Here is a 23693-nt window from a genome sequence, read left to right as displayed (position 1 = left end):
TCGAGAGCCCCGTGAAGGACGCGTCCCAATAATAAGGAGCTCGCAGACAGCTTGAAGAGTATTTAAAACACATGTGCGTTACAGGGCAGATGTAGCAGAGGCGAATCCGTCATTTCACTTTTTACAAACTGCACTGATAAGTGCATTATGGTAATTCTCTAAGGCTAAGTTTTCACTTGGTGTTTTTTACATGGAAAAACAAAAAAAAAGTGCAACTTCTATCTTCAGCTGTCACGATGCCGGCTGGCAGGAGGTGGATCCTCTGTGCCAGAGAGGGATAGCGAGGACCGTGCTAGTGGACCGGTTCTAAGCCACTACTGGTTTTCACCAGAGCCCGCCGCAAAGCGGGATGGTCTTGCTGCGGCGGTAGTGACCAGGTCGTATCCACTAGCAACGGCTCACCTCTCTGGCTGCTGAAGATGCTGAAGATAGGCGCGGTACAAGGGAGTAGGCAGAAGCAAGGTCGGACGTAGCAGAAGGTCGGGGGCAGGCGGCAAGGATCGTAGTCAGGGGCAACGGCAGGAGGTCAGGAACACGGACTAGGAACAGACAAGGGAACGCTTTCACTAGGCACAAGTGCAACAAGATCCGGCAAGGGAGTGCAAGGGAAGTGAGGTAATATAGGGAAGTGCACAGGTGATTACCCTAATTGGAACCACTGCGCCAATCAGCGGCGCAGTGGCCCTTTAAATCGCAGAGACCCGGCGCGCGCGCGCCCTAGGGAGCGGGGCCGCGCGCGCCGGGACAGAACAGACGGGGAGCGAGTCAGGTAGGGGAGCCGGGGTGCGCATCGCGAGCGGGCGCTACCCGCATCGCGAATCGCATCCCGGCTGGCAGCGGGATCGCAGCGCCCCGGGTCAGAGGACGTGACCGGAGCGCTGCAGCAGAGAGAGAGAAGCGAGCGCTCCGGGGAGGAGCGGGGACCCGGAGCGCTCGGCGTAACAGTACCCCCCCCCTTGGGTCTCCCCCTCTTCTTGGGGCCAAAGAACCTGAGGAAAAAAAACTCAATTTTTCCGTGATGAGGTCCGATGCAAATTAGGAGGGGTTCTGTGTGGAAACGTACGAGACAGTCCAATCTTTTATTGTAAAAACAATAGATGTAGAGGGGTCTGGCGAGACTGGTCACAGGAACGTAGAACCTGTTGATGAGAGAGGCCAAAAAAATTTTTCCTGCAGATCCGGAATCCAAGAAGAGCATAGTAGAGAAGGAGAAGGTAGAGGCAGATATCCGCACAGGCACAGTAAGGCGTGGAGAAGCAGAGTTGACATCAAGAACTGTGTCACCTTTGTGCGGAGTCAGTGTACGTCTTTCCAGGCGGGGAGGACGGATAGGACAATCCTTCAGGAAGTGTTCGGTACCGGCATAGTACAGGCAAAGATTCTCCATGCGGCGTCGTGTCCTCTCTTGAGGTGTCAAGCAAGACCGGTCAACTTGCATAGCCTCCGCGGCGGGAAGCACAGGAACAGATTGCAGAGGACCAGAGGAGAGAGGAGCCGGAGAGAAAAAACGCTTCGTGCGAACAAAGTCCATATCCAGGCGGAGCTCCAGACGCCATCCGGAAGAACGCATGTCAATGCGAGTGGCTAGATGAATGAGTTCATGTAGGTCAGCAGGAGTCTCTCGTGCGGCCAGAACATCTTTAATGTTGCTGGATAGGCCTTTTTTAAAGGTCGCGCAGAGAATCTCACTATTCCAGGACAACTCGTAAGCAAGAGCACGGAACTGAATGGCGTACTCGCCAACGGAAGAAACACCCTGGGCCAGGTTCAGCAGGGCAATCTCGGCTGAAGAAGCTCGGGCAGGTTCCTCAAAGACACTTCGAATTTCCGAGAAGAAGGAGTGTACAGAGGCAGTGACGGGGTCATTGCGGTCCCAGAGCGGTGCGGCCCATGACAGGGCTTTTCCAGACAGAAGGCAGAACACGAAAGCCACCTTAGACCTTTCAGTAGGAAACTGGTCCGACATCATCTCCAAGTGCTGGGAACATTGCGAAAGAAAGCCACGGCAATACTTAGAGTCCCCATTAAATTTGTCCGGCAAGGACAGGCGGAGGCTAGGAGTGGCCACTCGCTGCGGAGGAGGTGCAGGAGCTGGCGGAGGAGAAGATTGCTGGAGAAGTTGCGACTGAAGTTGGTGCGAAATGGTGGACATTTCCGACAGCTGACGGGTTAGAAGGGCGATCTGTCGGGCTTGCTGGGCGGCCACCGTGGTGAGGTCAGCGACAACTGGCAGAGGAACTTCAGCGGGATCCATGGCCGGATCTACTGTCACGATGCCGGCTGGCAGGAGGTGGATCCTCTGTGCCAGAGAGGGATAGCGAGGACCGTGCTAGTGGACCGGTTCTAAGCCACTACTGGTTTTCACCAGAGCCCGCCGCAAAGCGGGATGGTCTTGCTGCGGCGGTAGTGACCAGGTCGTATCCACTAGCAACGGCTCACCTCTCTGGCTGCTGAAGATGCTGAAGATAGGCGCGGTACAAGGGAGTAGGCAGAAGCAAGGTCGGACGTAGCAGAAGGTCGGGGGCAGGCGGCAAGGATCGTAGTCAGGGGCAACGGCAGGAGGTCAGGAACACGGACTAGGAACAGACAAGGGAACGCTTTCACTAGGCACAAGTGCAACAAGATCCGGCAAGGGAGTGCAAGGGAAGTGAGGTAATATAGGGAAGTGCACAGGTGATTACCCTAATTGGAACCACTGCGCCAATCAGCGGCGCAGTGGCCCTTTAAATCGCAGAGACCCGGCGCGCGCGCGCCCTAGGGAGCGGGGCCGCGCGCGCCGGGACAGAACAGACGGGGAGCGAGTCAGGTAGGGGAGCCGGGGTGCGCATCGCGAGCGGGCGCTACCCGCATCGCGAATCGCATCCCGGCTGGCAGCGGGATCGCAGCGCCCCGGGTCAGAGGACGTGACCGGAGCGCTGCAGCAGAGAGAGAGAAGCGAGCGCTCCGGGGAGGAGCGGGGACCCGGAGCGCTCGGCGTAACATCAGCGTTTTTGCATTGGGGGGGAGGGGGTATTTATTTTTTTATTTTTTATTTGTGGGGAAACACCAATTTTATACCTCTACCCTGTGGCAGTTTCTCGCAGCCTTCAGGGTACCATTCTGTGGGTCGGATGCAGGATGCCCAACCCATGATGGGTAAGGAGGTAAGTAGTGATACATAGCACATTGTTATATAATATACAAAAGCCAGGAATCCTGGCGCTTTACTGATGAGCTGTGCCTGCATGGGTACAGCTCATGCTGGGCAAGAGATATACATTATACTGTTTATCTCTTGCCCAGTAGGAACATACAGTAAAGCAATGATCTTTATAGATTGCTGCTTTATAGTAACCCCTTGCTGGGATTTGTGCTATGCACTGGCCCAGCAATGGAAGTGTTAGGTTAGGCCACTATTCAGCAAAACGTAACTCTTTTCTCAACATAAAGTAAAGCAGCAATCTGTATAGATCGGTGGTTTACTGTAAGCCCTTGCTATGCTGAGCGCTCTGCATGGGTCTAGCAAGGAAATAGTTAATTAGCACTACTGAGCAGCGCTAGTTAACTCCTTGGGTGGGAAAATACAGTATACGGCCATGTATATAGATGGCTGTATACTTTACACTGTCGGCAGAGAAGTCCCCTTACCCACCTTATTCCTGATCCTGTGTCGCTCCACCTCTTGCGATGACTTCCTTAGAGGCAGAGCTACAGACAGGAATTTGGGTTGGTAAGTGAGGCTCTAGTCGCATGCGATTTTAGCATGCCTTTTTGTAAAATGCATGTTAAAATGTAAATTGTGAACAAGCCCTTTCTGGCAGCGTTTCCAGCTGTTGCAAAACTACAACTCCTAGGATATCAGATGTCAAAAGAGAAACTTTTTTTTATTAAATGTTGCATCAATATGGGTGTTTTGGGAACATCGACGAAAATCCATAGTATACAAGAAAAGATGTCCATATGTGACCCTGAACTTCAGTCATATATGGGGCTTAAAATCCATAGCCATGTTTAAAGGGGTAGTCCGGATTTGTAAATTACTTCTATTTAAAATTCTTAATTCTTCCAGTACAATTCTTTTCTTTTTGGATTTCTATTCCGTCATGACCACTGTGCTCTCTGCTGACACCTCTGTCCATTTTAGGAACTGTCCAGAGCAGCATATGTTTGCTTTGGGGATTTTCTCCTGCTCTGGACAGTTCCTGACATGGACAGAGGTGTCAGCAGAGAGCACTGTGGTCAGACAGAAATTTTGTCTGTAGTATACAGCCGCTAATAAGTACTGGAGGATTAAGATTTTTTAATAGAAGTAAATCATAAATCTGTTTAACTTTCTGGTAGGGATGTCCCGATACTGGTATCTGTATCGGGCTGACACTAGCCAATTGCATGGTATCGGGGACTCGTTTAATGTCCCCAATACCATGTCCGATACCTGGTGCCGCTCCGCTGCCCCGTTCTCCCATCCTCCCGTCCGCATCATAGTGTTCCATGGAGGAGCATGTGACACACACGTCACTCCACTTCCCCCCCTGCGCCCAGCGTAACGCTACGGAGGAAGCAGAGTGACGTATATGTCATATGCTCCTCCATAGGATGTCATCTGGAGGACGGGACAGTGGAGCGGCAGCACCCGACAGAGGACAGCCACAGGTGAGCTGTCTGCAAGGAGGGGGGGGGCCTTCTGTTGCTGTCTAAACCGGGGGCCCTGCTGTCTACAGGGGGGAGGGGGGCTGCTGCCTAAACGGGGGCCCTGCTGTCTACAGGGGGGAGGGGGGCTGCTGTCTAAATGGGGGCCATGCTGTCTACAGGGGGGGGAGGGGGGCTGCTGTGTAAACGGGGGCCCTGCTGTCTACAGGGGGGGAGGGGGGCTGCTGTCTAAACGGGGGCCCCTGCTGCTGCTGCTGTCTAAATGGGGCACTGCTGTCTGCAGGGGGGGAGGGGGGCTGCTGTCTAAACGGGGGGGCCCTGCTGCTGCTGTCTAAACAGGGGCACTGCTGTCTACAGGGGGGGAGGTGGAGCTGCTGTCTAAACAGGGGGCCCTGCTGCTGCTGTCTAAACGAGGGCCCTGCTGTCTACAGGGGGGGAGGGGGGGTTGCTGTCTAAACGGGGGGCCCTGCTGCTGCTGTCTAAACAGGGGCCCTGTTGTCTACAGGGGGGGGGAGGATGGGCTGCTGTCTATACGGGGGGCCCTGCTGCTGTCTAAAGGGGGGCCCTGCTGTCTACATCGGGGGAGGGGGGCTGCTGACTAAACGGGGGGCCCTGCTGCTGCTGTCCAAATGGGGGGCCCTGCTGGTGCTGTCTAAATGGGGGGGGGCTGCTGCTGTCTAAAGGGGGGGCCCTGCTGCTGCTGTCTAAAGGGGGGGGGGCCTGGTGCTGCTGTCTAAAGGGGGGCCCTGCTGCTGCTGTCTGAAGGGGAGCCCTGCTTCTGCTGTCTAAAGGGGGGGCCTGCTGCTGCTGTCTAAAGGGGGGCCTGCTGTTGCTGTCTAAAGGGGGGGCCCTGCTGCTGCTGTCTAAAGGGGGGCCCTGCTGCTGTTTAAATGTGGGCTCACTGTCTAAAGGGGGGCTGCTGTCTACAGGGGGGCTGCTGCTAATGTCTGCAGGGGGATACTACCTACTATTAAAGACAATCTTACAGCAGAGTCACCTGCACTAACTTGAATTTATAGGTAGATTGTGCAGGTGACCCGGTTTCTACCGCTGCTCACCATGTGGTCATCTGTCTCACCGCCAAAGCAAATTCCCTGTTCTGTCCAATGGAGAAGAGAGAAATCTTGGCTCATATTACAGCAGCCACCTCCATTGTACACAACAAGGACCCACATATCATACGGTAATCAGCGCCAGAAACCGGGTCACCCTGCTGTCAGATTCCCTTTAAAATATATGTACTCATACTTGGGATCGGTGAGTACTAGAATTAAAGTATCGGTACTCGGTCTTAAAAAAATGGTATCGGGACATCCCTAGTTTCTGGCACCAGTTGATAAAAAAAAAAAAAAAAGTTTTACACTGGAGTACCCCTTTAAAGACTCCTTTATGGATTGGACATTAGCAGGCAACTGTGTTTGCCAACCTGTTACAAAACTACAACTCCCAGCAATGTCCTGAAAGCCTTAAGCTGTCAAGGCATCTGCTATGGGTTGTAGGTTTTCAACAGCGGGAAGACTGACTTACAGGAAAGCGACCACCAGTAGGTGGCATTAGAGAGCGAGCTTTCCTTTTTCTGAAGGAGAGGTAATTTACATATACCTATTCTCCCAGAGAGCATTGCCTGGCCTGTAAGACTCATTTTGTCTCCGCACAGAGAAGCATGATCTCCCGAGAGAAAATTATCACATATTAGTTGTAGTCTGAAGCCTCAGCCGCCACAGGCACCCAGAACAGATCCAGGGTCACATGACAGCCTCTCCATAAGCGAAATGGATTATGCAGAAATAGATAATGTCCCATGAGGAATTTTTTTCTTTAGTTTCAAACATGGATACTTAACAATCGTTGACAATGGGGTAATGAATCTACGTTCGGCCTTTTGGCTAAGATCAAGTGTAGTACCTTTCCTGTTAGTTGGCGGCGTGGAAGACCACAGTAGGACGGGTGTACCAGGGATGGCTGTATAGCACAGCAGTCATCCCCGATGAGACCTGTTCCCTGCTGGATCTGGCCTTAAGGTCCGGGTAGAGAGAAGGCCGAGGTGCACAAGTGCCCTGGGAGTGGTGACCCCCCAGGGTGCCAGAATTCACCTGGGATTGGCAACCCCACTTGAATGAAAGCACATAGCACGCACATTTTTTCTCTCACTCTTCTGGGCACTCACCCTTATTATCCCGGCCTTCCGGATAGGATCGGGAATTTTTTATAGATCTGGTCGGATGTCCGGGCAGTATTACACACTGTGCACATCCACTTATTTATTTATTTATTTTTTTGTCACTGTGTCCACTTTTTGTGTTAGTTTTTGTCCACTAGGATTTGGTAGGGTGCAGTAGCCCTTCTGGGTGTCCCTCCTGCCGGACTAGGGGAGGTGTGTGTGGCCATTAGGTTCCTCACCTCCCTGCTATACCCCATAGCATCCTGTTTCGGCAGGATACCAAACCAGTTCCTTGGTGACAACCTGGTTAACGCCTAGTTGTCTGCCGGGAGCACTTTCGGTCTCTGAGTAGCTTCGGCGAAAGGGGAAATCGTACCTGAAACCTTGCAGGTGCCTTTTGGCCCCGAGGCGAAGGGTTTGGTTTGTTGGGGGGCCTCTCCTTTTGGAGAAGGGCTTGCGATAGACCCCATCCTCGTGCACATTTTTTTGTGTGAACACTTGCACTTTTTACTTGCACTTGGGTGATTTGAGAGCACGTACCTCGGCTCTTCAAAAATGGTAATGAATCTACGTTTGTGTCTTTATTTGTACACAGGATTGTCAGGATGCGGTAGCCCTTCTGGGTGTCCCTTCTGGCGGTCTAGGGGAGGTGTGTGTGGCCATTAGGTTCCTCACCTCCCTGCCACCCCTGGGCATCTTGGCTTTGGTCAAGATGCCACCAGTATACGGCTCCTCGGCTGATACCTTGGTTAAAGCCTAGGTTGAAGCCAGGAGCATTTTCAGCCCCTTAGTAGCTTTGGCGAAAAGGGGCATCGAACCTGGATCCTTGCAGGTGCCTTTTGGCCCGGAGGTGAAGGGTAGGTTTGTTGGGGAGCCTCTCTCCTGTCGGAGAAGGGCTTAGCGATAGATCGCATCCTTTGTGCATGTGTTTTTTAGTGTGACACGTTTGCACTTTTTCTTTCACTTTGGGTGATAGAGAGCACTTGCTTTGGCTCTTAAAATTTTTTTTTTTTTAAAAGGGGGTAATGAATCTAATGTAGTGGACCTCCAGCTGCTGCAAAACGACAACTCCCAGCATGCCCGGGCAGCCAAAGAGCTTGGGTATTTGAGGGTGTACTGTGATCCCTAATAAACAGATGATCTGTATATGAGAGCAGCAGCCATAAAACTACAAAGAGTCCCGTTTGTAATAAATGGAAGTCACAATCTGCGCCAAGAGCCGAGCCGTTCAGACAATAGTAATAATCACACAATAGCTCAATCTTCTGTGATAATAAGGAAAGTCTGGAAAGAACTAAAGCGCGACATCAAATCCGCAACAAAACAATTATACTTATGTGACGACAGACGCGAGAGAGTCAGACCAACCTCCTTCCTGTAAATTTTAAGTTTAGGTTGTGAATACTTATGATCTATCTGTCTCATATCTATCTATCTCATATCTATCTATCTATTTCATATCTATCTATCTCCTATCTATCTATCTCATATCTATCTCATATCTATCTATCTATCTATCTCATATCTATCTCATATCTATCTATCTATCTCATATCTATCTCATATCTATCTATCTCATATCTATCTATCTCATATCTATCTATCTCATAGCTATCTATCTCATACCTATCTATCTATCCCATATCTATCTATCTCATATCTATCTATCTCCTATCTATCTATCTCATATCTATCTATCTCATATATCTAACTTATATCTATCTATCTAATACATCTATCTATCTCATATCTATCTATCTATCTATCTAATATATCTATCTATCTCATATCTATCTATCTATCTATCTCATATATCTATCTAATATATCTATCTATCTATCTCATATCTATCTAGCCAAGGCTTGACAATGGCCGTGTGAGACGACCGAAACTTCGCTCTGATGTTTGGTGAATAAAGCCAATTTTTTTTCATCTTGACCTGAGTGCTGCTATCTTCTCTGCTGTGTATCTATCTATCTATCTATCTCATGTCTATATTTCTATGTATCTATCTATTTCATATCTAACTATCTCATATATATCTATCTCACATCTATCTATCTATCTATCTCATTTCTATCTATCTCATATCTATCTATCTATTTAATATCTATCTCATATCTATCTATCTCGTATCTATCTGCCAATCTCATATCTATCTATTTTTCTATCTATTTCATATCTATCTATCTATTTTTCTTTCATATCTATCTATCTCATATCTATCTATCTATTTCATATCTATCTGTCTATCTATCTATCTATTTTTCTATCTATTTCATATCTATCTGTCTATCTATCTATCTATCTATCTATCTATTTCATATCTATCTATCTCATATCTATCTATCTATCTCATATCTATTTATCTATCTATCTATCTATCTCATATCTATTTATCTCGTATCTATCTGCCAATCTCATATCTAACTATTTTTCTATATATTTCATATCTATCTGTCTATCTATCTATCTATCTATCTCATATATATCTATCTATTTTTCTTTCATATCTATCTATCTATCTCACATCTATCTATCTATCTATCTCATTTCTATCTATCTCATATCTATCTATCTCGTATCTATCTGCCAATCTCATATCTATCTATTTTTCTATCTATTTCATATCTATCTATCTATTTTTCTTTCATATCTATCTATCTATCTATCTCATATCTATCTATCTATTTCATATCTATCTGTCTATCTATCTATCTATTTTTCTATCTATTTCATATCTATCTATCTCATATATATCTATCTATCTCATATCTATTTATCTATCTATCTATCTATCTATCTCATATCTATTTATCTATCTATCTCATATCTATCTATCTCATATCTATCTATCTATCTCATATCTATCTATCTTATATCTATCTATCTATCTATCTATCTCATATCTATCTATCTCATATCTATCTATCCATTTTCACAAACATCCTAAAATATGAATGTTACATTTAAACCCTCTGGTTTTTACAGTGTGTTATTTTTCTTAATATATCCAGATATTACACAAATCAGAACCCTAACAACATACTTGTATCTATTACTAAATAAACAGGTGGATTCGGTCATCGTAGTCTGACTCCACTCCAATCACATTTTCTTCAAACCATTAAAGGGGTATTCCAGGCCAAATTTTTTTTTATATATCAACTGGGTTCGGAAAGTTAAACAGATTTGTAAATTACTTCTATTAAAAAATCTTAATCCTTCCAATAGTTATTAGCTTCTGAAGTTGAGTTGTTGTTTTCTGTCTAACTGCTTTCTGATGACTCACGTCCCGGGAGCTGTGCAGTTCCTATGGGGATATTCTCCCATCATGCACAGCTCCCGGGACGTGATATCATCATTGAGCAGTTAGACAGAAAACTTCAGAAGCTAATAACTATGGGAAGGATTAAGATTTTTTAATAGAAGTAATTTACAAATCTGTTTAACTTTCCGGAGCCAATTGATATATATATAAAAAGGTTTTGCCTGGAATACCCCTTTAAAACATCAAAAAATCCACAGCAACAGGTTACAAAAGGGTTAATCCCACAGATGTAGAGTGCTGAACACCTCCGGTGCCCAGACGGCCGCTTACCTCCTCCATCCCATCATCAAACACTTGTGACCATCCACAGCCAAACATTGTCATTGAAGCAGAACTTACCTGAAGCAGGTGGTCAGCTCTCCCGTAGACTTCAGACAGGGGTACTTGGTGGTGGTGACTTTGTTCTCTGAACAGACTTCCCTACAGATCACAAGGAACAAACAAGAGTCAGACGAAGGATGGGGAACATCTCATAGTAAAGATGATGTCTGAGCTACTACAGTGGGGCAAAAAAGGATTTAGTCAGTCACCGATTGTGCAAGTTCTCCCACTTAAAAAGATGAGAGAGGCCTGTAATTTTCATCATAGGTATACCTCAACTATAAGAGATATAATGAGAAAAAAATCCATAAAATCACATAGGGGGAGATTTATCAAAAACTGTCCAGAGGAAAAGTTGCCCATAGCAACCAATCAGATCGCTTCTTTAATTTTAACAAGGCCTCTGCAAAATATAAGAGGCAATTTGATTGGTAGCTATGGGCAACTTTTGATAAATCTCCCCCATTGTCTTGTTTTTAAAGAATTTATTTGCAAATTATGGTGGAAAATAAGTATTATGGTCAATAACAAAATTTCATCTCAATACTTTGTTATATACCCTTTGTTGGCAGGGTCAACATTTTCTGTAAGTCTTCACAAGGTTTTCCCACACTGTTGCTGGTATTTTGGCCCATTCTTCCATGCAGATCTCCTCTAGAGCAGTGATGTTTTGGGGCTGTCGCTGGGCAACACAGACTTTCAACTCACTCCTAAGGTTTTCTATGGGGTTGAGATCTGGAGACTGGCTAGGCCACTCCAGGACCTTAAAATGCTTCTTACGAAACCACTCCTTTGTTGCCTGAGCGGTGTGTTTGGGATCATTGTCATGCTGAAAGACGCAGCCACATTTCATCTTCAGTGCCCTTGCTGATGGAAAGAGGTCTTCACTTAAAATCTCACGCACGATACATGGCCCCATTCATTCTTTCCTTTACACGGATCAGTCGTCCTGGTCCCTTAGCAGAAAAACAGCCCCAAAGCATGATGTTTCCACCCCCATGCTTCACAGTAGGTATGGTGTTCTTTGGATGCAACTCAGCATTCTTTCTCCTCCAAACACGTTGAGTTGAGTTTTTACCAAAAAGTTCTACTTTGGTTTCATCTGACCATATGACATTCTCCCAATCCTCTTCTGGATCCTCTAAATGCTCTCTAGCAAACTTCAGACGGGCCCAGACATGTACTGGCTTAAGCAGGGGGACACATCTGGCACTGCATGATTTGAGTCCCTGGCGGCGTAGTGTGTTACTGATGGTAGCCTTTATTACTTTGGACCCAGCTCTCTGCAGGTCATTCACTAGGTCCCCCCGTGTGGTTCTGGGATTTTTGCTCACCGTTCTGGTGATCATTTTGACACCACAGGGTGAGATCTTGTGTGGAACCCTTGTATGCTTTCCATTTTCTAATAATTGCTCCCACAGTTGATTTATTCACACCAAGCTGCTTGCCTATTGCAGATTCAGTCTTCCCAGCCTGGTACAGGTCTACAATTTTGTTTCTGGTGTCCTTCGACAGCTCTTTGGTCTTGGCCATAGTGGAGTTTGGAGTGTGTCTGAGGTTGTGGACAGGTGTCTTTTATACTGATAACAAGTTCAAACAGGAGCCATCAACACGGGTAACGAGTGGAGGACAGAGGTGACTCTTAAAGAAGAAGTTACAGGTCTGTGAGAGCCAGAAATCTTGCTTGTTTGTAGGTGACCAAATACTTATTTTCCACCAAAATTTGCAAATAAATTATTTAAAAATCATGTTTTTCAATGTGATTTTATGGATTTTTTTTCTCATTACGTCTCTCATAGTTGAGGTATATCTATGATGAAAATTACAGGCCTCTCTCATCTTTTTAAGAGGTGGAACTTTCACAATTGGTGGCTGACTAAATACTTTTTTGCCCCACTGTATGTAGTAGATAGCAGAGGAACATCTCATAGTAAAGATGTTATTTGAAGCTACTATATGGTAGATGGCAGAGGAACATCTAATAGTATACATGGTGTTTATATCTACTATATCATTTTATGGCAGTGTTTTCCTATCAATGTGCCTCCAGCTGTTTCAAGACTACAGTTCCCAGCATGCCCAGACAGCCTTTGGCTACAGCTACATGAAACTATAATAACCACAGCTTATTTGGAGTCTAACTAATCAGCCGTTGATTAGTACTTGGTCTGGCCAAATCAGTTCTGCTTTTATAGTGCTCTGGTCTCCCCAAAAAGTCCAGGTTGACTTTTTGAGGTCCCCTAGGACCGTATCCATCTTTCCAGGCATCCATAGCACTCTCAAACCAGAACTATACTAGTCAATGGCCAATCCGTCAGATTTGAATTTAGCATTATCACGTGACTGCGACATAAATTGGGGGGGGGGGGGGGGGGGGGCTGGAGTGAAATTGCAGTTATGTTCCGGAATCTAGGGGAAATTTTTGGGAGGGTTTCCTATTGTCAGAATACCCCTTTTAAAGGGTTATACAAGATTATTAAAACACTACTGTTTTATTCTGGAAGGAGCGCCACCCTAGTCAACAGGCTGCATCTGGCATTGCAGCTCTGGTAAATAGCTGAAATAGCGCTCAATCCATGGATGAGATTGGCGTGTTTTAGATTTCTCGTCTTTTTCTTTTTTTATCTCATGTCTTTAATTGGGGAATATATATATAGATAGATAGATATAGATATATTTTATAAATAAAGATGAAATTATCAAAGCTTTAAACCAGAAAACCAGCAAAAAAAAATTCTAAAATAGGACTAACTGCAACTTTTTTACAGCAGCAGTTTTTTGGGGAATTTATCAGTATTTCACACCAGTGGTCTCCAACCAGTGTGCCTCCAGCTGTGGCAAAACTACAACTCCCAGCATGCCCGGACAGCCAGCGGCATGCTGGGTGTTGTAGTTTTGCAACATCTGGAGATCCACATTATGGAGACCACTGATAAATTCCCCCTGTAACGTATAGATACAGTGACATATGCATTTTATTGTACCTGTTATAAGAATATGTGTGAAGACAAGATAAAAGGTAAAAGGAGTTATTCGAAGAAAAAAAACCATAACTGCTTTCTTAAAAAAATAAAAAAAAAACAGTGCCCCACCTGCCCTCAGGCTGTGTGTGGTATTGCAGCTCAGCTACATCGATGTAAATATAGCCGAGTTGTAATATCAAACACAACCTGGGGACAAGTGTGGCACTATTTTTTGGGAGAAAAAAAGCAGCTAAAATTTTCCTGTCATAGATAAACCCTTTAGCTAGCGGCTTCCTATGACACATTCCGTACAACTGTGAACCCTGCTGAGGACAGGGATGATGGGGGGGATTGTAATCTTTTTGCAGAGCTGGAAATAGTCATCATCATCACCCTAAACCATTGATCCCAACCTGTGGCCTTCCAGGTGTTGCACAACTACAACTCCCAGCATGCAATGACAGCTGGGAGTTTTAGTTGCAGGTTTGCAACCGCTGGAAAGCAACAGGTTGAAGAACACTGCCCTAAAATGAAGCAAATATAATGCTATCTATAAAGAAATTCCACAGAAAGACTACCGCTTGTGACCAAAATTACAGGTTACAGTGACTGACATAGGATGGAAATTTTTTTTTACAACTTGCCACAATTACACAAATTCTGACTTAACGAAATGTTGTCAATTGTCGCACAAATTCTTCCACTAGAAGGAAAGTATGGAAGTTCTGCGCAATTTTACTGTGACCGTCACGCAATGAATAAAACATCATGAAGTCCGAATAAATAAGGAATAACTCTGTATCACAATATACAAATGGACAATGTGATTTAAAAATAAATTTGCGCAACACAGATTCTTACCTGTGTGTCCATAGAATAGTCTACATATTCCACATATTCAGATATCAGTATACGGGGTTTCAGCACAACATGGGACTCATACAGCACCATAACCAACCACCAGTAGCCCCCCCCCCCCCACCCCGAAAAATAAATAAACATTATATATATATTTCTATTCCCCTTTATAATGTCATATATATATATATATATATATATATATATATATATATATATATATGTATATATATTTATTTAACTTTTTTTTATTGCTAAACAGTAATGGGTATAGCCCCCCTCTCCCCACAAAAAAAAAAAATATATATATATTATATTTTAAAATATATACATATATATATATATATATATATATATATATATATATATATTTTATATACTAAACAGTGTTTCCCAATCACTGTGTCTTCAGCTGTTGCAAAACTACAACTCCCAGCATGCAGTTGGATGTCCAGGCATGCTGGGAGTTGTAGTTTTGCAACAGTTGAAGGTCCACAGTTTGGAGATCACTAGTCTACAATCACCTAAGAATTTTGGAAGATTTTGGAACTATATAAAAAATCAATAAATAAATAACTCAATAAACAGATAAGTAAATAAATAAATAAATATTATTACAAAATTGCAAAGTGTTTCCTACAAGAAAGACATAGAACCTCACATGCAACATTCAAGTGAGAATATTTTGTTTTTCTTATTTTTTTTATTTAGCAAAATTGTAAAAAAATAAAACCTAAAATTAAATTAATGGTTGAAATTGATTAATGAAGCAAACATAACCCTGTGCAAGACCCAAGAGATATCATCAAGAGGGGGGGGGGGGGGGGTCATGACAGGTGATGCCCACAGGGGCCCCTCACCTGGAGGTAACTTAATCCATCACTGCCCCCATGGACACATGGCTTAATAAGAAATGATATGTCAGTAACCTGAAGTCACCCACCTGTCTGCTTCCACGTCCTCCCTGTAGGTCCAAGCCAGTCCTAGGGACACAAAGAGCAAGAGGCAGCCCAGGCACAGGCAGATCCTCCGGGCACCCCTCTCACACATTGCCCCCTCCTTGCCCTGCTGTGTGAAGTCTTCTTGCTCTCACCCCCAAACAAGTTCTGCAATCTCCAAAAACTTTTTCTGCAGCTGTTGCTCGGGACACACAGGACACGACCAGAGATGGGCTGCAGGGGGCGCTCTTGTAAGAGTAGAACCTGTGATAGAAGTGCTTGAGGTTCAGAGGGAGCTGAAGTCAGACTATAGCTGTAGCAGCTCTGCCTGGTGTATAATATCGGAGGTGGAGCTGTAAAATGCAGATCACAGACCAAGGAAGACAAGTGAAGGACACTGGAAGGTTCACACACAGTCCCTGCGCAGCGCGTGCTGTGCCTCCAGGAGAGCAGTTCCCTTTCGGGTCCGCTCTCTACTTTGCAATCTCGTTCCTGCTGCAGATTTCTCGCTCGAACTCTCTGATTCCTCTTTGGATCTTGGCAAATTCTTCTTGGAGATCCCTTCTGGGTTTTTAAAGGTCTTATTGGCCTCGATCTTCCTATGGAACTTGATTCCTTTCACCTTTGGAGCTTGTGATCTCTTCTTCTTCTTCTTCTTGGATTTATCTCTGGACCTTCTGGCGTGAGTTGTTGGGATCTTTCTCTCTCTCTAATATCTCTGCTCAGCTCTTATCTGCTTTTTCTCTTGCTCTGATCTCCCAGTTTACATGGGACTGCCGCATACCCTTCTTCCCCCCCCCTGAGGCTGATCATCTGTTTGTTATTGCAGGGACACCTTTTTTAAGCAATGTGCTGCTGCTATATGTGTCTCCCTGTCATCCTGCCCCTGATTCTCTTTGCCACTTGTGTTGCTCCTCAAGGTGGGATTGATCTCATGCTTTCATGTGACAGGTTTGGATTGTAACCCTTGTGGGATGTTTTTGTTTCCTCTTTTTTTGTGCATAGAGGTTGAGTGATCAGAGAAGGAGGGGGCAGAGCTTGGTGTGTCATCTACTAACCTCCTCACAGGGGGTGGGTGTAGTACTCCTGCATCTGGACAGTAATAGACCTAATCATTATCTGTCTCTTTCTTCCATAACACAAAGAATTTGGAAGTGCACATTGCAACAGATCTACTGCATGAACCACAGACCAGTGTTTTCCAGCCTGTGTGATATTTGATACATACTTACTGAGCCTCCAGCTGTTGCAAAACTACAGCTTCCAGCATGCCTGGACAACCTTTGGCTGTCTGGGCATGCTGGGAGTTGTAGTTCTGCAACAGTCATATTTACATTAAATGGTGACAGAAAGTGATACAGATTTGTAAATTACTTCTTGAAGTGGTTATCCAGGATTAGAAAAGCAGAACTGATTTCTTCAGAACACAGTGCCACCCGTCTTTAGGTTGTGTGAGGACAGAAGTGGCGCTGTTTTTGGGAAAAAAATTGTCTCTGTTTTGACAATTCCTTTAACACCTTCAGGGCAAAGGGCATACCTGTACGCTCTTGTCCCGCTCCCCTTCTATGACGCGGGCTATGGAGCTGACCGTGGCTGATCCGTGGCTAATGCCGGACGTCACTGATCACGATGATACCCGGCATTAACCCCTTAGACACTGCGATCAAAGTTGATTGCGTCATCTAAAATAAAATTAAAAAAACAGTCTCGGCATCTCAGAGGTGCACAGTGTCTTGTTCTGCTGAGAGGACGACGGGAGCGCCCTTTCCGACCTCCACGCCGTCCGATTGTTGTTCTGAAGCTCCAGTCAGCCATGGCAGGCTGGAGCAGCAGAGCACCGATAACACCGATCAATGCTATGCTATAGCATATCATTGAACAGTGTATGCAATCCAGGGATTGCATGTAATAGTCCACTATGGGGACTAAAAAAATAGTGTAAAAAAAAAAAAAGTTTATAAATATGAATTAAAGGGGTTATCCACCATAAGGGGATTTTAGTACATACCTGGCAGACAGTAATGGACATGCTTAGGAAGGATCTGTGCTTGTCTTGGGCTAAATGGCTATGTTGTGAGATTACCAGAACACTGTGACTAGCTTTCTGTGAACTTGTGTTTCCTGTTTTCATTTTTCTTGTTTGCCTACAAATCCCATGATACCATTTTCCTCCTTCCCACACATCAGCCACCCCACCCATTGAAACATAAATGAGCTGCAGACCTCTGGTCTTCAATCAGGGTGCCTACAGCTGTTGCATTAGTTGCAGATTGATCCCTGCACTAATTGAAGCAGACAGGCTCCCTATCATCAGCTGACTAGTGAGTCAGGTCTAGGCCGCATTGCAAGCTGGGAAAAATCTGACACAACAGTAATTTTGTATGCTGTTAAAAATAAATAGTGAGGTGAACCTATCTGCTAAATTAACCTACCCTATCTAACAATCAGTATATAATTCAGTATATAATTTGATTTGCCTTTTTAAAAAAGCAAAGAAATTGTGAAGTGTCGATATTTACGGTAAAAATAAACATATGTGGTATAATCGTGTGCGTGAATGTCCAAACTATAAAAATATAAAGTTAATTAAACTGCACGGTCAATGGTGTATACATAAAAAATGCACAAGTCCAAAATTGTGTATTTTTGGTCACTTTGTATACACTAAACCCCAAAAAACTAGAGATCACAGCGCAAAAAATAAGCTCTCACACATCCCCGTATATGGAAAAATAAAAAAGTTAGAGAGGTCAGAAGAGGTCATTTTTAAACATACAATTTTTTATTCAAAAAGTTATAATTTTTGACAGAAGTAAAACAAAATCAAACCTTTATAAGTTGGATATAATTTTAATCGTATGGAGCTACAGAATAAAGAGAAGGTGTCATCTTTACCAAAAAAAAAGTTGAATTGGAAGCCCCCAAAAATTACAAAATTGCATTGATAGGAGGCAGGTAAGGGCCCTCCCGCCGTCCTCTCAGCAGATCGGGACACTGCACCTCTGAGCTGCCGGGACAGTTTTTTTTTTTTTTTCAAATTTGATCTCAGTGTCTAAGGGGTTAATGCCGGGCATCATCGTGATCGGTGATGTCCGGCATTAGCCACGGATCAGCCACGGTCAGCTCCTGAGCCCGTGTCATAGAAGGGGAGCGGGACAAGAGCGTACAGGTATGCAAAAATAAATTAACCTAAATTAATAAAATAATATAAGTTATTATGTATGCAGACATATGTGTAGTTTTATAATAATAATAATAATAATTATTATTTATTTTATTTTTATCAGAAAACTTAACCATTCCTTTTTTTTTTAAACATATTTTTTTTTTCCACTAGGACATTCGAACATGGGATCCTTTGATCTCTTATGTAATACATTGCAATCTTCCTTCCCGAGTTTTGCTAAGATCCAAGTAGCTGATCAGTGAGGGTCCGACCGCTGGGCCCCCTACCAATCCCAATGTCAGCAATAGTGTTGCCTAAACACACGTGATGTCACTCCATTTTTCAAGTGGACACTTATCCTACATTCTCAGGATCTTTGGGGGTCCCAGCAGTCAGACCCTCACTGATCAGCTAGTTACCCGCTATCCACAGGATAGTGGATGACTTTGGATCTTGGGATAACTCTTTAAAAGGTGCCCATCTATGAGATATTTTGGGACGTTCGTCTGACCTCCATTACACTTTCTATATGTTGTCAGCTTTCCTAGAGCCCTGAATAGCAAACCTGGTTAGTAACATAATAACAAACTTTACTAATTGTATAACTGGTCCTAACAGCACTGGAAGAAAGTTAAAGGGGTATTCCAGGAAAAAACTTATTTTTATATATCAACTGGCTCCAGAAAGTTAAACAGATTTGTAAATTACTTCTATTAAAAAAATCTAATTCCTTTCAATAATTATCAGCTGCTGAAGTTGAGTTGCTGTTTTCTGTCTGGCAACAGTGCTCTCTGCTGACATCTCTGCTTGTCTCGGGAACTGCACAGAGTAGAAGAGGTTTGCTATGGGGATTTGCTTCTAAACTGGGCGGTTCCCGAGACACGTGTCATCAGAGAGCACTTAGACAGAAAAGAACAACTCAACTTCAGAAGCTCATTAGTACTGAAAGTATTGAGATTTTTTAATAGAAGTAATTTACAAATCTGTTTAACTTTCTGAAGCCAGCTGATACATAAAAAAAAAGTTTTTTTCATGGATAACACCTTTAAGGGAGGCCAACGTGGCTGCCATATTTGTTGTTACTCAGCTTCTCCAGGAACAGATATGTTTTGTGTTTTTTTGGGAGGGGCGTCATACATGTTGATAGTAATCTCTATGCCAGAGTCCGCTATAACCTGGACATAACCCTGGCAGGCACATGACCTAATTTCTCTATAACCGTGAATTCTCAGCTTGGACCAAGTTAAAACGCTGAATTTTCTTCTCTGTTCCAGTCGGCCAATTTGGTGAAGTAACATGCGGAGATTAAATGCGTTGGATCTGGGCTCAGCTTTCTATAGGATCCATTAAAAAAATAAAATAAATACAGGAGTGAGCACTTACAATTACATAGTGTAATCATCCATCACGTTATATGCCTTAAGAATTAATGGAAGCGCACAACTCTGATATAGGCATAAGAAGGTACGGACCAGGTGCAGCCGATCCCCTCGTCCTCCAGATGTAATAGTAAATCTCAGACACTCCACCTCTCCAAGGGATTTAACACCATGATCACCAGGAGGATCACAAGTCCATCTGCGCCGGTGTAAAATCCCTTGGAGAGGTGGAGTGTCTTAGGATCCATTTTTAGCAACTGGAATGAAGCAAAACTTATTTTTGTAGAATTCTACTGAATGGCTTCGCTCTGCTGTTCCAGGCCAGAGATTATCCGGCTGTTCTGCCTTGTGGCCCAGTGTCTGGGAAAAGCTCATTCCAGTCTGATCCTATTCACAGACATGTACCATCTCCCTTCTCTATGTACCGTATTTTTCGCCGTATAAGACGCACTTTTTCTTCCCTAAAACTGGGGGGGAAAAAGTCGGTGCGTCTTATACGCCGAATACACCCCTATCGCGGCGGTCCCTGCAGCCATCAACGGCCGGGACCAGCGGCTAATACAGGACATCACCGATCGCGGTGATGCCCTGTATTAACCCTTCAGACGCGGCGACCAAAGCTGACCGCCGCGTCTGAAGGGAAAGTGACACTAACCTGGCTGTTCAGTCGGGCTGTTCGGGACCACCGCAATTTCACCGCGGCGGTCCCGAACAGCCTGACTGAATAGCCGGGTTAGTGCTTACAGGACACCGGGAGGGACCTTACCTGCCTCCTTGGTGTCTTCTCTGTTCAGGGATCCCCTGTATGGCCGGCGCTCTCCTTCCTCGTTATCACGTTGTCGCGTACATGCGTCGGCATGCGTAACGACGTGATGGCGGCGATGGAGAGCGAGGATATCCGGCCGGCAGCAGAGATGTCCCGGAGCGATGGGGACACAGCAACAGCGATGGAGCGACATCCAGGGCAGCGGTGACGGGTTCGGAGCGGCGAGGACACGTGAGTATTACCTTCTATGCAGTGGTCTTCAATCTGCGGACCTCCATATGTTGCAAAACTACAACTCCCAGCGTGCCCGGACAGCCAACGGCTGTCCGGGCATGCTGGGAGTTGTAGTTTTGCAACTTCTGGAGGTCTGGAGGTTGAAGACCACTATTGGGTTCAAAATCTAAATTTTATAAATCTAAACCTATAAATTGGGTGCGTCTTATACGCCGGTGCGTCCTATAGGGCGAAAAATACGGTAAATAGCAATGAACTGGAATAAACTTAGTAGAAAAATGCTCCATAAAAACCATTATCCTTCTGTATGAAATTTTTCCATTAACCCCTTAGCGTCCACTGATGGTGAGGATCATTGTGCTGGTGCACATGCTTTTTATGGTACATCAGAAATATAAGAATTCTGACACCCACACAAGTTTTGCTTCCTCCGTAGCTGTGTACAGATGAGTCAGTGAGAATGCTCCAGAAAAACACTAGCTTATTGCATAGTGCAGGACGTATTTGCTTAATTGTAGGACTCAATGGCCTTAATAAACCATACTGAAAGCAATATGCTCCCTAACAATGCCAGCAGAAGTGCAGCAGCATATCCCATAACAGTCCCAATACTGCCAACACCATGCCCGCCAACCGTTCTCAATAAGCAATACTGCCTATTACATGCCCCCTATCAGTGTCAGAGGAGCGCCCTCTATGAGCAATACTGTCAGAGAGTTTGCCTCTTGCAGCACCAGCATAGTGTCCCTATTAACCTCTTCAGGACACAGGGCGTATGGATATGCCCTGCATTCAGAGTCCTTAAGGACCGAGGGCATACCCATACGCCCGTGGGAAATCCGGTCCCCACCGCTAGCCGGTTGGGGACCGGAGCCGGATGCCTGCTGAAATCATGGCACCCTGGCACATGGCCCAGGGGGGTCCTGAGACCCCCCCATGTCAGCGATCGGAGAAAATCGCATGTCAATTCAGACATGCGATTTTCTCCAATTTCGGGCTGATCGGGTCTCTGGTGACCTGATCACCCGGAAAATAGGGCTGATCGGAGTTGTCAGCAACAGCCCCGATCAGCCTAAAGGATAGGAGTGAGGTCGCAAAGCTGCGATCTACTCCTATCCCCTGCCATTACTCAGAACGGAGTTCTGACCAATGGCAGCGCAGGACAATGGGGTTGCCATGGCAACCCCCCGTTCTGCCCGCCCCTGGATGTCGAGGGGCTCTGGAAAGAAGATGGAGGCCGTACCTGCAGGAGAAGATGCCTGGGGACCCGGGATCTTCGCTGGAGCCTGCAGGATCCTGATCAGGTAGGGAATCGACAGTGGGGGGGGAATTGAAAGTGAAAGTAAATCGATCTTTACTGTGGCAACCGCTAGGGGGGGGCCAAACTGCAACTCCCAGCATGCCCAGAGAGCCAAAGGCTGTCTGGGCATGCTGGGAGTTGTAGTTTTGCAACATCTGGAGGGTCACAGTTTGGAGACCACTGTTACAGTGGTGCCCAAACAGTAGCCCTCCAGATGTTGCCAAACTACAACTCTTAGCATGCCTCGACTGCCCAGGCATGCTGGGAGTTGTAGTTCTGTAACATCTGTCCCTTCAGATTTAGCAATTTTCATGACATTTTTGAAAATTGCTGCTTTACTTTGAGCCCTCTAATTTTTTCAAAAAGCAAAAGTATGTCCATTTTATGATGCCAACATAAAGTGGACATATTGTGTTTGTGAAGAAAAATACAATGTATTTGAAATATCCATTTTCCTTACAAGAGCTTCAAAGTTAGAAAAATGCAAAATTTTCATGAAATTTTGGGATTTTTCACCAAAAAAGGATGCAATTAACGCCGAAAATTTACCACCAAAATAAAGTAGAATATGTCACGAAAAAACAATCTCAGAATCAGAATATTCTGTAAAAGCGTTTCCGCGTTATTAATTTGTAAAGTGACAGTGGTCATAATTGCGAAAAAGGGCTCAGTCCTTAAGGTGAAAAAGGGCTGCGTCCTTAAGGGGTTAAAGGGGTATTCCAGGAAATGTTTTTATTTGACTATGCTACAGGGGCTGTACAGTTAGTGTAGTTCATAATATAGTGTCTGTACCTGTGTGTGACGGTTTTCTATGTATGTGATGTTCACTCCAATATTTATTTTACCAGCATACAAAATGACTGTTGTCTCAGATTTTTCCCAGCTTGCAATGCGGCCGAGACCTGACTCACTAGTCAGCTGATGACAGGGAGCCTGTCTGCTTCAATGGGTGCAGGGATCGCTTGGTGGGAGAGAGATCAATCTGCAACTAATGCAACAGCTCTAGGCACCCTGATTGAAAACCACACTGATTTGAATGGATGCAGCTCATTTATGTTTCAATGGGTGGGGTGGTTGATGTGTGGGAGGGAGGAAGATGGAATTGTGGGATTTGTAATCAAAAAAAGAAAAGTCAAACAGGAAATACTAGTTCATAAACAGCTAGCCACAGTGTTATGGTAATCTCTCACCATAGCCATTCAGCCCCAAGACAAGCGCAGATCCTTCCTAAGCATGTCCATTACTGTCTGCCAGGTACGTACTAAAATCACCTTATGGTGGAGAGCCCCTTTAAGCAATACTGCCAGCACTCAACAGTGCCATCAGAATGCTTTTAATATGCAATACCTCCAGTACCCCCAAAGTGAGCCAATAAGCAATACTGATAACAGTATGCCCCCCTAACAATGCCAGCAGAGTTTCCTTAATAAGCAATACTGCCAACAGCTTGCCCCCTAACAGTGCAAACAGAGTGTCCCTACTATGCAATATTACCGACAGCATTCTCACTGCCAGCAGGGTGCACCCTAACAGTGCCATGAGAGTGCCTCTAATTTGAAATACTGCCAGTAGCATGCCCCCAACAATGCCAGCTGCAGAATATGTTGGTGCTGTATGAGCAATAGTGTTGAGCGGCATAGGCCATAT

At 44.9% G+C, this 23693-nt stretch overlaps 1 protein-coding gene across 2 annotated transcripts in view; it reads right to left on the bottom strand.

Annotated features, from left to right (window-relative positions):
* Positions 1–15516, bottom strand: part of CCBE1 (collagen and calcium binding EGF domains 1) — a 340160-nt gene extending 324644 nt beyond the window's left edge. The window contains exons 1-2 of one of the 2 annotated variants that reach the window (XM_056544300.1): positions 15207–15516; positions 10461–10541 (exon numbers count right to left, since the gene is read on the bottom strand). In XM_056544300.1, coding sequence (XP_056400275.1) covers positions 10461–10541; positions 15207–15313 — 188 coding nt within the window. In that variant the 5' untranslated portion in view covers positions 15314–15516. The remainder of the gene's footprint in view (positions 1–10460; positions 10542–15206) is intronic. The other variant, XM_056544299.1, reaches the window with a different exon arrangement.
* Positions 15517–23693: the final 8177 nt, after the last annotated feature.

Source organism: Hyla sarda, chromosome 1, assembly GCF_029499605.1.
Source record: "Hyla sarda isolate aHylSar1 chromosome 1, aHylSar1.hap1, whole genome shotgun sequence".
Classification (NCBI taxonomy): domain Eukaryota; kingdom Metazoa; phylum Chordata; class Amphibia; order Anura; family Hylidae; genus Hyla; species Hyla sarda.
Note: the sequence above shows the minus strand (reverse complement) of the source record. Positions and strands in the feature narration are given on the sequence as shown.